General features: G+C 42.5%; 1 protein-coding gene across 1 annotated transcript in view; it reads left to right on the top strand.

Annotated features, from left to right (window-relative positions):
• Positions 1-7,878: 7,878 nt before the first annotated feature.
• LOC311034142 (uncharacterized protein) overlaps positions 7,879-15,518 on the top strand; it is a gene marked incomplete at its 5' end in the record, with an annotated part of 308,082 nt that continues 300,442 nt past the window's right edge. The window contains 2 exons of the mRNA XM_084041889.1: positions 7,879-7,938; positions 8,364-8,472. Of these exons, the coding sequence (XP_083898015.1) occupies positions 7,879-7,938; positions 8,364-8,472 (169 nt within the window). The remainder of the gene's footprint in view (positions 7,939-8,363; positions 8,473-15,518) is intronic.

Below are 15,518 nucleotides of genomic sequence, written 5' to 3'. Positions count from 1 at the left end.
CACGTCTCAGCATTTCTAGAGGCATATAGTGTGCTTCCACTGTGTGAGCTCCGACGGTTTAGAATACCTTGCTTACTGCTCATCATGCAGACACTGATGACTAATTCGTTCCTTTTCGTCAGGTGTTCGTTCAAGTAGACTTTTGTCCCCTTTAACTTTCTCCCCTGTTTGAGGATCTCGGTCATTTTCTTCCTGCTGACAAGGCGGATTATGATGGCCGGACTGTTGTTGTCGGTTCTTTTGCCTAAGGGATGGCATGCCTCTATGTCACTCTCTTCGATCTGTATGCCTTGCTGGTCAAGGAAGGATATGACCTGCTCCTCGATGGAGGCGATGTCACCCTCCGTGGGCTCTCCACCTAGGGCTGCAGCCCTGGCATAGGATGGTGGCTTGGTCTTTAAGCCACTCACTATCAGGTCGTTCATTCTTGAGTATTGTTCACAGTCATCCAGTCTCTTCTCCAGGTCGATGATCTTCTTGTCCTTCTCCAGGTTCATTTGTTTCAGTTGTTGTATTTCCTTCATCAGGCCAGTGAGGACTTTCAACTCCTTGTTGATGTCAGCAAGTTCCCCTGATTGAAAGTCAAGAGATTTCTTGATGTCGTCGATCTCCTTCTGCCTGGTGGCTGCCATGTTGTCCTCGCCGGCACTCTAGGCGTCCCCTACTCCGGTGCCGCGGGTCCGTCTTGATCCCGACGATCTGAGCGTCCCCTGCTCTGGTCGTCTGTCGTCGGTGGGCCGGTGGCACTCCACGCACCTCCTTCGTTGCCAGCGGCGCAACAAGTGGTCTCCTCTCCAGTTCTTTTTTCTTTTGTTTTTCCTCTCCCCGTTTGTCGGCGTTCGCCCGCCTCGGCGCCCACTTACACGGGTTCCCCCGCGTTTGTGTTAGCGTTGGTAGGGTCCTCCGCCTTAGCCGACACGGTGTTAGTTGGTATCAAACTTTTTTGTTTGTTTGTGTTGAGCCGGATAGCTTAGCCAAGCCAGCGTGCCCCAGTGGGCTAGCTGCTGCCGCTCGCTCTCGCTGCTGCTCGCTCTCGCTGCTGCCGCTCGCTCTCGCTGCCGCTCGCTCTCGCTGCTGCCGCTCGCTCAGCTTTCAGTATCGAAGCTAATACCTGATCAAAGTCTTGTATGTATCAGCTATCCACTGACATGACCCAAGTACATGTCAGTGGATAGTGTAGTCTGCTCTGTGAGCACTTTTGTTTAGTGATTTTGTCCTACTTAGGAATGCAAGCAAGGAAGATAACCACCTGCATAGGGCTCAATGGTGGAAGCTCACAAAGTACTTTTACTCAAGTGTCTTACTTGAGTACATTTTCAGGTTCTCCATTTATACTTCACCAGAGTAGTTCCAGGTTCCAATACTTTTACTTCTACTCGATTACATTTCAGAGGCCATTATTGTATTTTTACTTCAGCATTATTGCTGGAAACCTTGAATATTTAGGTTAGCTCAAAGGTGACGCATTGGGAGCTGGCAGATCTGTGAATAGGGGACATTCTGCACAAATACACACGTTTACTCTCAACACTTGGGCATACCTAAGTGTAAGTGTTTCTGTACCTTTACTTAGGTAAATGTAGAATGCTGGACCTGTGCTTGCAGGAGAGTACCTCCACATGGCAACGTTGATGCTCTTGATTGGGTGGAACAGATAATTAGGGAATGTAACCCTTAAGATTAGAAGATTGGAGTCAGTTATTTTGGGGGAAAAAAGGAAAAAAAGGCGAGGTCAGAGGTAAGCGAGAAATATGACGTTCAAATAAATTAGTTTCTTCACAAAATTCTGCAGATATATAGAGAAAACAGTAGCTTCGATACAATAATATTCAAGTGAATCTGCATTTTTAGGTATGGGGCAACTATATTGGTTAATTATATTTTCGCTGAAATTAATTATGGTGTACAACAGTTAAGTGGTTCACTTTCTTAGGAGGACCAGCCAGCAGAAGTGATTTTAGACAAACAAAACTAGATATAAAATTACGCCAATTTGACCGATAATAAGATAGTACAGTTTTTAGTTTAAAATAAATACATATATATATAATAAATGTACTAATAATAATAATAATAATAATAATTTTAAGAATGCACGCAAATGACAGAAAGCCCAAAAGCGTCTAAGTATTGGTACCCTACTTAGGCATTGATTGAACCCCTCATAATTTCTTTCCGTGCCAGGGCCAGTAGTCTCTCTTGGTGGCGAGACGCATTTTGGAGTCCAGATAGTGCAAACATTAGTTGTGATAGACAAAACAAGTGACAGTGCTTGCAATGGAAGGCCAGGACACTTCAATGGATATCATTTAGATTGAGAAATACATAAGCATGGTGCACGATAGTGGGTGTGCCACATACACTGTAACTACAATTATTTCACACAATATCATTATATATATGGTTGTCTGTAAAACAACTATCTCAGACTTTAGAAGTGGGTTTGTTTCACATTCGGGGACTGCAACAATGCTTGGCGGACAGTCATTTTCGTTCTATGAACTGGAAACATGCACTTGAAGTGCATTGAAAACTGAAAGAGACATGTGAAACACCACGATATAATGATCAACATGCTGAGGCAGAGGGGCACCAACATTGCAAACTGCAGTGTTCACAAGACTCACTTCCGATGACACCTATGGCGACCAGAGAGCAAGCCTTGGGAAAGCTTGCATGACATTTGACACACTTTTATCTGTTACAGACACTGGAACTACTATGCCATAGTGGAAGGACACATCTTCCAAGCAAGCAGTGGAATAGATGAAGCAAGGTTGACTTACTGCTGATCGTTGTTGTTGGAGCCTCGATGTGTAAACAAATACATATTCTATCGCTCTGGGTAGGACACAGTACATATATATATATATTTTTTTTTACAAATAACATACACTAGATAAGTGACTTATTAGCTCAGGAACCCATCGTAATTTAAAATAAATTAATTTCTGTTTTGACAAACAAACAATGACTTGCACTAATACATTATAGAGTAATTTTGATTCTGCATAGATTGAAGCTTCAAAAAAATCAAATAATAATAGTGCCCCACTAGTAAAATAATATTACATCTTATGAAATAACTGACAAAAACAAGATTGACGTGATAAGCTGGTGTAATGTCTAGTGTTAAATAGGTGGCCACAATCAAACTATATATTTCCAAATTAAACTAAATTATGCAGGACTCATCTCAAATTAGTGAACTCAACGGAAACATGCTGTGTTCTTATTATTATTATTATTATATTATAGATATACTGTGTTGATCAAGGTCACACTGTGGCACTTTGAGGACAGGAGGAACCATAGAAAGACTAAGTGGTAACATGAATAGAGGAAGTCATCATGCCAAGCGGAGATAATACCTTGGTCCTTGGAGAAGCAGATGTTGAATAACGTGGTTGTTCACTAGTACAAGGTTGATTTGTTCACTACCCTTTGAAGTTTTTATGTTATATATAAAATTTGTGCGGGGATCCTTGCTCACATTTAGTTTTGATATAGGGCTTTCTGTTGCACTTGAGCTAAGCTGTATTGTCGAGAGGCTCACGAGCACATTGGATGTGCTTGGCAGAACATTTATGACTACAGACAGTAGCTGCACGGTCCACGGCCTCTGAAGGGTGCACACTTCGGGGTGGTGTACTTGGTGGCTTCTGTCATGCTATTTTTGATGTGATAAACCGAAAGCAAAACTATATGTTTGTTTGTGGTGCTCAGAATTCTCCCTGTTATGTTAATGGTCAGTGCTTTGGTGTACATTACGAGAACATGCCGGGTTTTGGTTGCAGAGTGGATGTCAAGTGATTTCATACATTGCTGACATTTGCTTTGCAGTTTGTTGCCAGTTGCGGTGGACTGGCTGAAAACTACACTGTCTTCAAAAGAGTCCATACTTTACATCATCGATCGTGGCGCAAAATGTATCCAATTTCTTTGCTGATCATTGACCGAACTTTTGTTCCTATTGCCAGAGTACCACTGATTGACCAAGGGTAGTGGGGAGGTCCGAAAGACTTAAGTGTGTTAAGGTTGTTTATGTTGTGGTTAACCTTCCATTTCTCTAAAGTAGGTCGACTGCTTGCAGGAGAGACGTGTACACCTTTGCTGTCGTTAACCCTCCATTTCTCTGAAACAGGTCATTGGGTGCAGAAGAGAATTGTACAATTTTGTACAGCCCGAGAATAATGTCGATTGACCTGTGCATAAGGCACAGGAAAGTTGTTTTGTTGTGTTTCCTATTACATGTTGTGAACGATCAAGGAGGGTGGCACCCTGGCCTCTGCAAAATTCCTATGCTGTGTGCCCCGCCGGGTGGCAGGTCAAGGAGGGAAATAGTATGATAGCAAATGTATAGTATAATTGAGATAGTATAGTATTATATAGATACAGTAGTATAATGTTAAGTGTCTATACTAAGTTCATACTTGTAGAAGCATTCATGTCGAAGTATGTAATGTTGCCTTTAACCTTTGTTAAATTAATGTGCTTAGACTTATGGCAGAGTGACCGGTGCAGCTGATGGGCAGGTTAACTGTTGGTATTTATCTATATATACTGTATATCTATGTGATGTTTCGCCATGCATAGATATGTATATATGCAGAGTACCGGCGGTTGGCCTGTTCGTTAGCTGTATTGGTCACTCATCTATATATACTGTATATCTATGTGATGTTTCGCCATGCATAGATATGTATATATGCAAAATAGTTGACCTCTCGATCAATCTGTCATTTTCAAAAGTGTGCTTTTTACACTTAAGTGTAAGGAAGGAGAGACAGTGACACGCACACACAGTCCATTGCATACACAGATCAAAGACTCACCACCTGGGCCCCCATGCTGATATCTGCGCCCCGACTTTTGACCTCAAGGAGGGTACGGATCTGACTGGCGCTTGGGGTTTGGGCCCCTGTGTATAATACGGGGGGCTCCGGTCTCAGGCACTGGTAGGAACCTCCTCCGCCCCAGGAGGGTACGGACCCGGGGGCTTGGGAATGGGACCTCCGGCTCATTCAGTGCCAAGTACATTCGTTAATGGCGCTGGATGGGTTGGGGGGGGGGGGGGGGGGGCCTAGTCTTGGACTCTGTCGGAACCTCCTCCTCCGGGCTCAGAAAAGTGACCACCTAAACCGGAGGAATTGGAGAAGAAGAAACCAAAATGCATATTACAAGAGAAAAAAACAAATTACAAAGTAATATTACACATGTTGGAATAGTTGCTTGTAAAGGAAAACTCAGTGGGAGTGCCCCACTGAGGGACCCTAAGTTTAGCTATACACGTGTTGGAATCAAATGACAAATGTTGTGTTGTAATTGTCCCCAATAAGAGCTCATGTCCAGATGGTAGGTTTGGGACTGCCCCAGCCTAATTCAGAGTTTCCCCTTCAAAGAAAAGGGTTTTCCTCGGCTCACATGACTCAAAAAGAAAAAATGGGACCTGATTTTTTTTACATGCAATGTGTTATGCTAGATGATAATTGCTATAAAGTAATTGCTATAAAATAATGTTCACATTTTAATCTTGTGTTGTGGGTACTAAATTCGTACCCAAGGAGGGGTTGATGGTCCATTGTGGAACCTTGGGCCGTCAACCTTTACTTTATAGAGTGTGGAGCACAGTAGCTGTGCTCTAGTAAGAAGGAAGGCCTTGACAGCCACAGCGTTGATATACTGAATGTTATAGATAAGAACTTCAGAATTCTCCAGGCGCTCAACCGAACGCTTGTTTGCATGCAGACCTAGATGTGGAGCGAATTGCCTTCGTGATATATCAGGTCGTATTGTTTTAATATCATTAATTTGCTGTTCTTTTATTCACATAGTATAAAGGGAATCTCCCTTGTTTATCAATAAAGATGCCTTGCGCATGTGAACGGTAATTTCTGTGTATGTCGTCTATAAACTGGACTTTAGGGTTTATTGAACCAAGAGTGACAGGAGTGCCACGGCACTTCAGTATATCAATACTAAACTGGAGAATTCACTAAGTAGTTGAAAATGTCCCCGATTTACATTCAGGCAAGTTAATACAACAACGGTAGCGTCGTAGCTCCGCGGTAGGTCAAAATATAGACATGAACAAAGTCAGTCGGGATTTAGTTTCCTCGCCCCTTCCGTTTGTATGCGAGAGCTGGCGAAAACTTCTGGGAACTCAGATTAGTCTGGATTGGGATGAGAATTCTCCTTTTCAAAATCAACGCTCGGTGCTCGTAAAAACAGTGACGTCACTGAAATGCGACTAGGGCTACTCGTCCGTCTGTGGCCCAATTCCAAACCACCCCCTCACCATAGACTGGCCCAATTCCAAACCACCCCCTCACTGACTCATTGACTTGGGTGCGCGTTCATGTGAGCTCCGTAAGGGCTTGAGGGTTGTTCCAAATGAAATCGGAAAGTCAGCCTGAAGTCAGCGAGGGCTCGGGAACGCCCCTTTCTGCACCCTTTCCGTAAGTCAGTACCTTTGGAGACTTTGGCAAAGAAATTGCCCACAATACATTGCAGCTCCGTTCCATGAGCAGAAATAGGACATCCGGTTTTCGAGCTAGCAGAAATAAGGTTTCCTGTTGCCTTCAAAATAAGATCGAGATTTTGTAATGTTTTTTAAAAGACACAAATCTATTTTAAAAATACATTTATGAGGTATGTCTTTTTAAATGGCTTAGCCTATACTAGATCACTTCTAAGTGCTAGGTTGTTCCTGATTTAAACTGGCTATTAATCCCCATTAAATGTGCACTTAGCACAGTTTCTGATCCTGTTTTGAACTTTAACTGGATATTCATTTGTGTTTGTTACATATGTATTGTTTTTGTATTGTTTGTCCATTGTTGTAATAATGCTGCCTCTAGGCCAGGTCACTCTTGGAAAATTATCATGATATAATATTGTTTATTGCAGAAGAAAATAAACAATGATAAAAGCAACAACAAAATATGCTCCAAATAATAATAGTAGATAGTGCAGGTGAGCAACGTTGTCATCTGTCGTCAAGGTAGCGTGGGACGTCACAAAGGGCTGTTCCATTGCTTTTGTACCCTTTTGGAGCCCTTAAACCCTCCCACACTCAGACACTTACCAGCTGACTTACCTTAAGCTAATGATGGTGCAGGGCTTGAGGGCTTAGGGCAGAGTTTGGAATTGGGCCACTGTATAAATGAACTGACTCATTGACTTGGGTGCGCGTTCATGTGAGCTCCGTAAGGGCTTGAGGGTTGTTCCAAATGAAATCGGAAAGTCAGCCTGAAGTCAGCGAGGGCTCGGGAACGCCCCTTTCTGCACCCTTTCCGTAAGTCAGTACCTTTGGAGACTTTGTCAAAGAAATTGCCCACAATACATTGCGTAGTGGGAGTAACCCGAGGACGCCGACAAAATAAACAAAGCTTTATTTATATTCTCATGAATTACAAGACAATACAAAACGAACAAACACAAACATACACAAACAAAGAAGTTATCAATACATCTATATAACATCATCAGAGCCAGGGGGATTTACTAACAGAAAACATTAAAGAGTGAACAAAAAAAGACAGTTCTTGCAGCTTTCTTATTTTTTGAGTCATAAATTGTTTAATGTACTGCCTGGCTTCAATCTCAAATACAAAGAATGAGGGTTTGGAATGGCTAAATTTGGATTTATGTATATGAAATTTAGCTAGAATAATGATCAAATGAATTATGAATTCCTCATTTTTCTTCTTATTACTATTATTACTGAAGCACGGCCAGTCAGTCTGTCGTCAAGGTAACGTGGGACGGTGTTCACTCTCCATGCCGACATCTCACCACTCCGACTAGTGGCTTCCGCGTGCGGTTAGGGTAAGGGTTAGGGTTAGGTATAGGGTTCGTCAACGTCGGAAAGGCGACATGTCGGAAAGGAGAAATGCACCCACGTGGGACGTCACAAAGGGCTGTTCCATTGCTTTTGTACCCTTTTGGAGCCCTTAAACCCTCCCACACTCAGGCACTTACCAGCTGACTTACCTTAAGCTAATGATGGTGCAGGGCTTGAGGGCTTTTAGGGGGGAGTTTGGAATTGGGCCTGTCTGTCTGCCATCCCCCCTCTGCTATGTAACCCATTCAAGGCGGCAAATTAAATGTGAAACACATCAACTATTGAGAAAACAAGAAGATATGTTGACAAAGACACTCCATACATTTGGAGACATATTTTTATTCAACTCTATATCGTCTCCAGTTCATGTAGGATCATTTTAAAAGTAGGCTAACTCTCATGTCCTCTCATGGGGATTGCATGGACAGCTGCAGTACATCGTTCTAACGGACCTCGAGTAGGGGCGCTGTCTCAAATGTGGTTGTGAATTTTGTAGTCCCCGTGTGTCTCTATCCAGCAGCAGAGGGTCTATAAACCACACAGCTCTGCTCTCACTCACTGTCAGTCAGTCAGTCAGTCAGTCAGTTTAACAAAGATGACATTTACATCATCCTACATTATATCATGTAAGTACTTTATTTATCTTATTTCAGTTCACTTTAACTATTAAACTTTATTTAACCGAGACAGAGCAGAGAACTTTGCCTTGCACTTATTTATATTTAAATGTATTTAATGAAACACATTACACTTTTGTTATTAAAGTGCTGGAGTGAGTGTGGAGCAAATGGAAGCTCAGGCTGATGTTCTGAGGTAGATTAATTAACTTTAATTAACCTGAGATTCTCAAACTTCTCTTTATCAGGAGTTTATGTTCCAGTTATATAAAATGTATTTTAAGTGTTTGTGTCTGTGGTCTGTATGATAGAGCAGTGGTTCTCAAAGTGGGAACCCCCAGGGGTCCCTGAGGGGGTCCCCAGATAAATTAGCTAATATAGCATCAAAATCAGTTTAACCCTTTAAGAACGGGAACGCATCTGTATGTCATTTTGTGCAAATATATTTTTTAAAGCGAAATTTGTAAAATATATTGTTCCAGGGACCCCCAAGCAGTATTTTATACTTTCTTTCAAGAAAAATCTTGAAAATGTTGAAGTTTTTAAACATTTTATCAACAAATATTCTCTCATGTGGTCCCTGGTACAATAGCTTTTCAGATGGGGGTCCGTGGCCAAATACTGCTGTACCAATTTGCTGTCCTTGACATGAAATAGTTTGAGAAGTAGTCTGTCATAGAAGGTCCTCTCCAGGGGGGGGGGTGTAGTGGAGGGGGGACGTGGGGGAGCGGCGCTCCCTCACTTCTCTAACTGCTTAAAAAAATAAAAATAAAAAAAAATATATATTTTTTTTTTTGTTAATGATTTTTTTTTTTTAAATCATTTGCACATTTAAAAGCAACGCATATGTAACAACAGCATAATATTGGGTTGTGCAGGTGAGATTTAGAAAACCCTGTGGGGTGGTCCACAGGCCAAATAAGCAGACTTAAGCAGAGCCAATACCCCGTGCATATGGGGAAAGTAGTATCGGATTTCTGTGTGAGAAGTTCAGCCTTGAATGCGCATCTTCAGTGAATTAGGGACTACATAGAATGTGGAGGGAGAAAGGTTCCAGCCGCACTTGTACACCTTATTAACTGTTAATATCAGCAGGGATGAGCTGTAGGGGGTGTTCAGGGGGTCGGCGACCCCTTAGCTCTGGTGCTATGGGGGCTGGGAGCTTCACATGCACGCGTGAGCATGCACTGTCAGCGGCGGTCTTTAACACCTTAAAGTTCAAACAATAGCCTCTCAAGGTTCACGCCGTCGTCGGCGAGCCGTTCAATAGCCTCTACCTGGCTGCTTTGCATAACATTAGGCTACTCGAGAAAAGCCATGGACTTGAGAAAAGCCATGGACTCTCACAATGAGAGATAACAGTCTCTGCACTGCAGAGTGTGAAGGGGATCGCTTAGCAGAGGACCCAGTTCTCTGAGACAAGACAAAGACAAGTTGTCTGATTATTTTAAGTAGGCCTACTTATGTGTGGGTGAATAAAACAAACAAACAATAAAAACAACAAATTAACAATGCAACTAAATGATAAGATATAATTACATTAAAAATCACATGTTGAATACAGTATTTCAACTAGCACTGAGCTGATGGCTATGTGCACATGTGTGCACGTCAGAAAATAGAGCCCCCCTAGCTCAAAAATCCACAGCTCATCACTGGGCTCATTCCATGCAGCTCGGCAGAATGCGAGCACGGCTTTAGTCTGATGAACCTCATAATAACATCACTCCGTTCACAACTGCATACAGAACGTGTGTCGGCTCTGATGTTTATTAGACAGCATGGACCTCCGCTCAGGTCCTTGAATCCAGAGCCTTATGTCAAGACTTGGCTGCGAGCACATCGCGCGGCAGAAAGCACAAAAACCAGAGTGGCACAGCCTGTCATGTCAGATAACCCAGACCCACTTTGGCAGTTTTTATAAGACAGGGGTTATTGGCGTCTTTTTGGTTTGTTTCTCTTTAATTAAGCATGATGAGCCATGTGTTTTCCACAAAACAATTAAATATCATTGAATATAATTGCACCCTTGTCATTACTACTAGTATGTTATTATAGCTTTCAGTAGGCCACCACAGGCACAGACAGTAAGTTTTAGCGCAGCACGGCGGAGTGGTTGCGTGCGGGGGGGGGGTGGTTACGGGGGGCTTTCGTGGGAGGGGGGGGACGGGTGGATCAGAGGTTAACTCAGAGGTTAAACCTCCAAAATCCACTCAAGACCCGAACAATTGCGCATGCGTCATGTGTCCAAGAGGTGCGCTCTCCCACTTCCAAAATTAGCACTACAACACTGGTCCTCTCATCCTGCTGGGGAGAGACTACATTTATACCAGCCTGTCAGGACAGGAGTTTAAAGGTTGACATAATCGAGGGTTAACATTAGGATACATGTTGAAGGACAGATTATAGATAAAACAAGACATGACTCAGTCAGGTATACCAGCTTGCTTTCTGTTTTCTCTGATTTGTCTCGCAGAATCTGGCAACACTGCTAGTGGCTCCCCATTGGCTTAGACCTGTTGCTTATTTCTCTCGCAGAATCAGGCAACACTGCCATAGAGGCGAGAGGCGTGTCTAGTACCATAGCTTGGGAGGACGAGACCGTCCGTTCAGAGTATGGGAAAGTATCCCCATTGGCTTAAAGGACAGCCAATGATTGAAAACATATTGCGAATATGTTGAGGATTAATACAGTAGGTCAGTCTCTTCTTAGACCAGCATGCTTTGCAAGCTGGTAATAAGATAATGTCTGGTTTTCGCCACATAGATTGATCTCTCCTCTCTCTCTCTCTCTTTCTCCCCCCCCCCAGTGGTGTATCTCATCATCTGTTGTGGACCTGCTCAACCAGATGGTGAGACAATTTCAAGTTTTCGCTCTCCGTAGAGCAGGGTGTCCGTTAGCCGGTATATACCGGCCATCAGTGTTGGGACTAACGCGTTACGTAACGCAACTACTTTTTGCGGTAACTAATAACGTAACGCGTTGCCTTTTCCAATTCAGTAACGGCGTTATAGTTACTGTGATTTAAAAAGGTGCGTTACTGCGTTACATTAAGTGATCCAACTGAATTGTCTCCCCCGCGGAGCAGCTTGCCTGTCATCTAAACAGGACAGGCAGGCTTGGATGGATACAGGCAAATTCAAGCGCTCCCACTCGCTCTAACTTGAGAAAGTGAAAGTTGCCAGAGAGAGAGGAGTGATGATTGGTTAACAGGGGGTAAAATGTCAGCCTAAGCCAATCAGAGACAGAGTTGGGCGGGTCTTGCCACACACACACACACACACACAACAACACACACACACACACACACACACACACACACACCCACCACCACAACCGCACACACACAGTCTCAGCTGAGCGAAAGCGCAGCGTTAGTTTGCAGCTTGGAAATATAACCATTATTTAGAATTTTTGGGATTAAAGGGCGCTAAAGACATTGCAGTGACAGAAAACATTGTCCACATCGAGTAACAGCAATGCTAATCTCCTGAAGCACCTAACTAAAGTACATGGGGTTATAAAACTAGTCGCCAAAGAAAACTCCACCAGCAGTGATCTAGATGGAGTCAAAAAACGAACAAAAAACGATTTTTTAAAATCGCCACAGCATGTCACCCAGACTCAACTAAACAGATTGATTGGCAGGTATGTTGTTGAGGAGGACATGCTTCCCATCGCAACGGTTGAGTTTGTTGCCTTCAGAGAACTAGTCAGCAAAATAGCAGTGAAAGCAGCAGGGCCACTACAGTGCAGAAAGACGTTTAATTGTTCCACTACGTTTCATAATGACTACAATGGTCTTTTCTCTCACTGTGCCACAGAGCAACACTAAAACTCTCTCTCTCTCTTTGTGTGTGTGTGTGTGTGTGTGTGTGTGTGTGTGTGTGTGTGTGTGTGTGTGTGTGTGTGTGTGTGTGTGTGTGTGTGTGTGTGTGTGTGTGTGTGTGTGTGTGTGTGTGTGTGTGTGTGTGTGCGTGCGTGCGTGCGTGTGTGTGTGTGTGTGTGTGTGTAATACAGTACACTGGCATAAGTGTGAGAGGTTTTTTATTTTAAAATAAAAAAAGGTTTTGTCAGTTAAATTAAGGCCACTCACATCTATATGCAAATGACATCAAATTCATTCAAACTGATAACTGACTGGGGAGGGAGTGTGGGAGATAGGTGGGTAAGGGTTATTGTATTGCTTTGAGTGTAATGATCATTACATCATGATGTGAAAGAAAATATTTCTAAAGAAGAAGAAACAAATAAACGTTTTTATGTACAGCCTATCAAAATCATTTGGAAATAATATATATATTTTTATTTTATTTTATACATTTTTTCTTATTTTTTTTTTTAAAGTAAAGTAAAGTAACTAGTTACTAGTTACTTTCATAATTTAGTAACTAGTAAAGTAACAAAATTACATTTTTGGAGCAGTAACTAATAACTATAACTAGTTACTTTTTAAAAGTAACTTGCCCAACACTGCCGGCCATTGACCGGTAAAATTTTTAATTGGCCGGTAAATATAAACACCACCGGCCACCGTGGCCGGTTGGGAAAATGCTGTTATTAGGCTACTTTATTATTTAAGCCTATTATTAATATTATTATTTGCATAAAGTAGTTGGCTACAACCATTAAAATCATAATCATTTAAAGTTTTTATCATGATCTGACTGTGTGGTTTAATTCCGACAGCCTGCTCGGCTGCTGCTGTGCGCTGCAGTTATAGAATAGCCTATTCGTTGTACGATGGTGTCGCGCGTTGAAAATATCAGAGCTACAAGCTCACAGCACGTCGCAACGCGCCGCTTTGTGAGCTTATATGTCTGCTATTTTTGATACACCACAACACTAAGAGACACAGCTGTGTCTCCTCCCGGGTGGTTCGCTCGGGTGTTGATAAACAGAACCGGGATTTTCCGAGGTGATAGAATCTGAACCAAGCCGAACCCAATTGTCGATAAAGGGACCCGTCCCGAACACGTGTGGGTCGTGGATATTATGCAAGCACAGTTACTGCAATGGATAAAGTGGGGAAAGTTGGTGAAAGCAACTATAAAGGCAAGTAATCAACCTCGCGCAAGGCCACATATATCATGACATACATAATTAACGTTAACAAAACAAAACAAAACATACTTTTGCATATCAAGGTTGAATGAGAATCGATGTAAAGCCCAAAATATATATTAATTTGTTTATACTGTGCGACGGTGTTGCGCAGGGAAACCACAGCCCGCAGGGTTATTAGGACTCGCACCAAAACACCCTCACCCCCATTTTTCAGGCGGACCAGCGGTTCTTGTATTCTTGTATTTGTTTTACTGAGGATAGAGGTAGAAATAGGTTTAGGATTAGGTATAGTTTTACTGAGGTTAAGATCAGGAATAAGGTTAGGGTTAGGCATAGTTTACTGATATGTTTAGGAATACCAGGCGAATACCGCCGGATTTTCCCCGGGGCGACTGTGTTTTGGGGCGAGCGTTTTGGTATTCGTCTGCTGCGTGTTCAGCAGCGCAGCTCTAACGTAACGAGGTGTAATGAGCCCAATCAGTTGTTGGGTGCATGTATGCAGTGCAAACACGCATGTGACGTTAATTATAATATGGCCGGTGAATTTATTCTTTGGCCGGTAAAATATAATCCTGCCGGCCATGGTGGCCGGCCCCAGAAATGCCTAGCGGAAACCCTGCCGTAGAGTCCGATTTCTGTGAAACATTGGACACACATTCCCTCTACAGCTACGCCAAGGAAGAAATGCCACCCTAGATTTAAAAGGGCCTCATAGTGGCCTTCTAACAGGCCAATACATGTTTTGGCCTATAACTCTTGAACTGTAGGTCAAAGGTCATACAATACAGATTTTGATCAAGACACATTTCTCATATTCAAGTCTGATTATTTTTTTATATATAGTATACTGTAACTATACCCACCTATGAATATCAATGTTATTTACAGTGTCAGATAGCACCATAGATCTGATGAACAGATGTTTACATGTAGAATCTACTGTATCTCTCTCTCATTTCTGTGCCCCCCTGCTCTCTCAGTGTTTCTCAGAGTCAGTCCTAAGAAATCTCAGTTCTTTCAAGGTGAGTCCATCTCACTGAGCTGTGAGGAACAAGAGAAGACGGGCTGGTCTGTGAGAAGACAGAGCAGTATTAGGAATGGAACCTGTGGCAGTCACTGGGGAGAAACTAAAGGTATGTACGGACGGACGGGCGGACGGACGGACAGACAGACAGACTGACCTATTAACTGACATCACTTTTTCTTTTCATTGTGATTCTGTATAGGAGCATCCTGTACCTTAAACACCCCGTTTCATCATGACACTGGAGTTTACTGGTGTCAGTCCCCATCAGGAGGACGAAGCCGGACCATCAGCATCACCATCTCTGGTACATTCAACATAATTACATCAATGTTATCTATACATTGTAGAATGTGGACAGACAACATTCACATTCTATCATTCTTAAAACAGATAAAGGTTAATTTTCATTCATTATTGTGTTATCCTACGTCAGTTCTCTTGATAAACAATAACATTTTAAGTTTGAAACATAAATCATCACTTAGGATTATCTCTCCCAGGTTATCTAACCTCAGACATAGCTGATATGACAGGCAATAATGATTTATTCACAAAGTCAAAGATAATAGATCAATTATTTGTTTACCAACATAGAGACTGGATGCACAGGTGATTGTTTCATGCAATCAATTCCCAACCTGTTGTTTTGGGGTGCGCTGGTTTCAGCACACCCCAACCCCCTCTTGTGTGTTGGCTAGTGTGGCACGTCCTAGCGAGACCTGATAGAATGGGTTTCATTGCGCACATACTGGTTGCACGCATACTGGTTCTTATCAGTGTGACGTCATCTGTTAAGGGGTCTATATAGTGTTTGATCAACATGCACTTTAACAACTTCATCCCATTATATATTATATATCATGTGACCTATACATATCATGCCGATAATAGAGATACTAGATTGAAAGTAGTTTGTAGACTTTAATATAATAAATGCTTTAAAGTCTTCTGCCACCAGCC

Source organism: Gymnoscopelus microlampas (assembly GCF_963454915.1).
Source record: "Gymnoscopelus microlampas genome assembly, chromosome: 18".
Taxonomy (NCBI): domain Eukaryota; kingdom Metazoa; phylum Chordata; class Actinopteri; order Myctophiformes; family Myctophidae; genus Gymnoscopelus; species Gymnoscopelus microlampas.
Note: the sequence above shows the minus strand (reverse complement) of the source record. Positions and strands in the feature narration are given on the sequence as shown.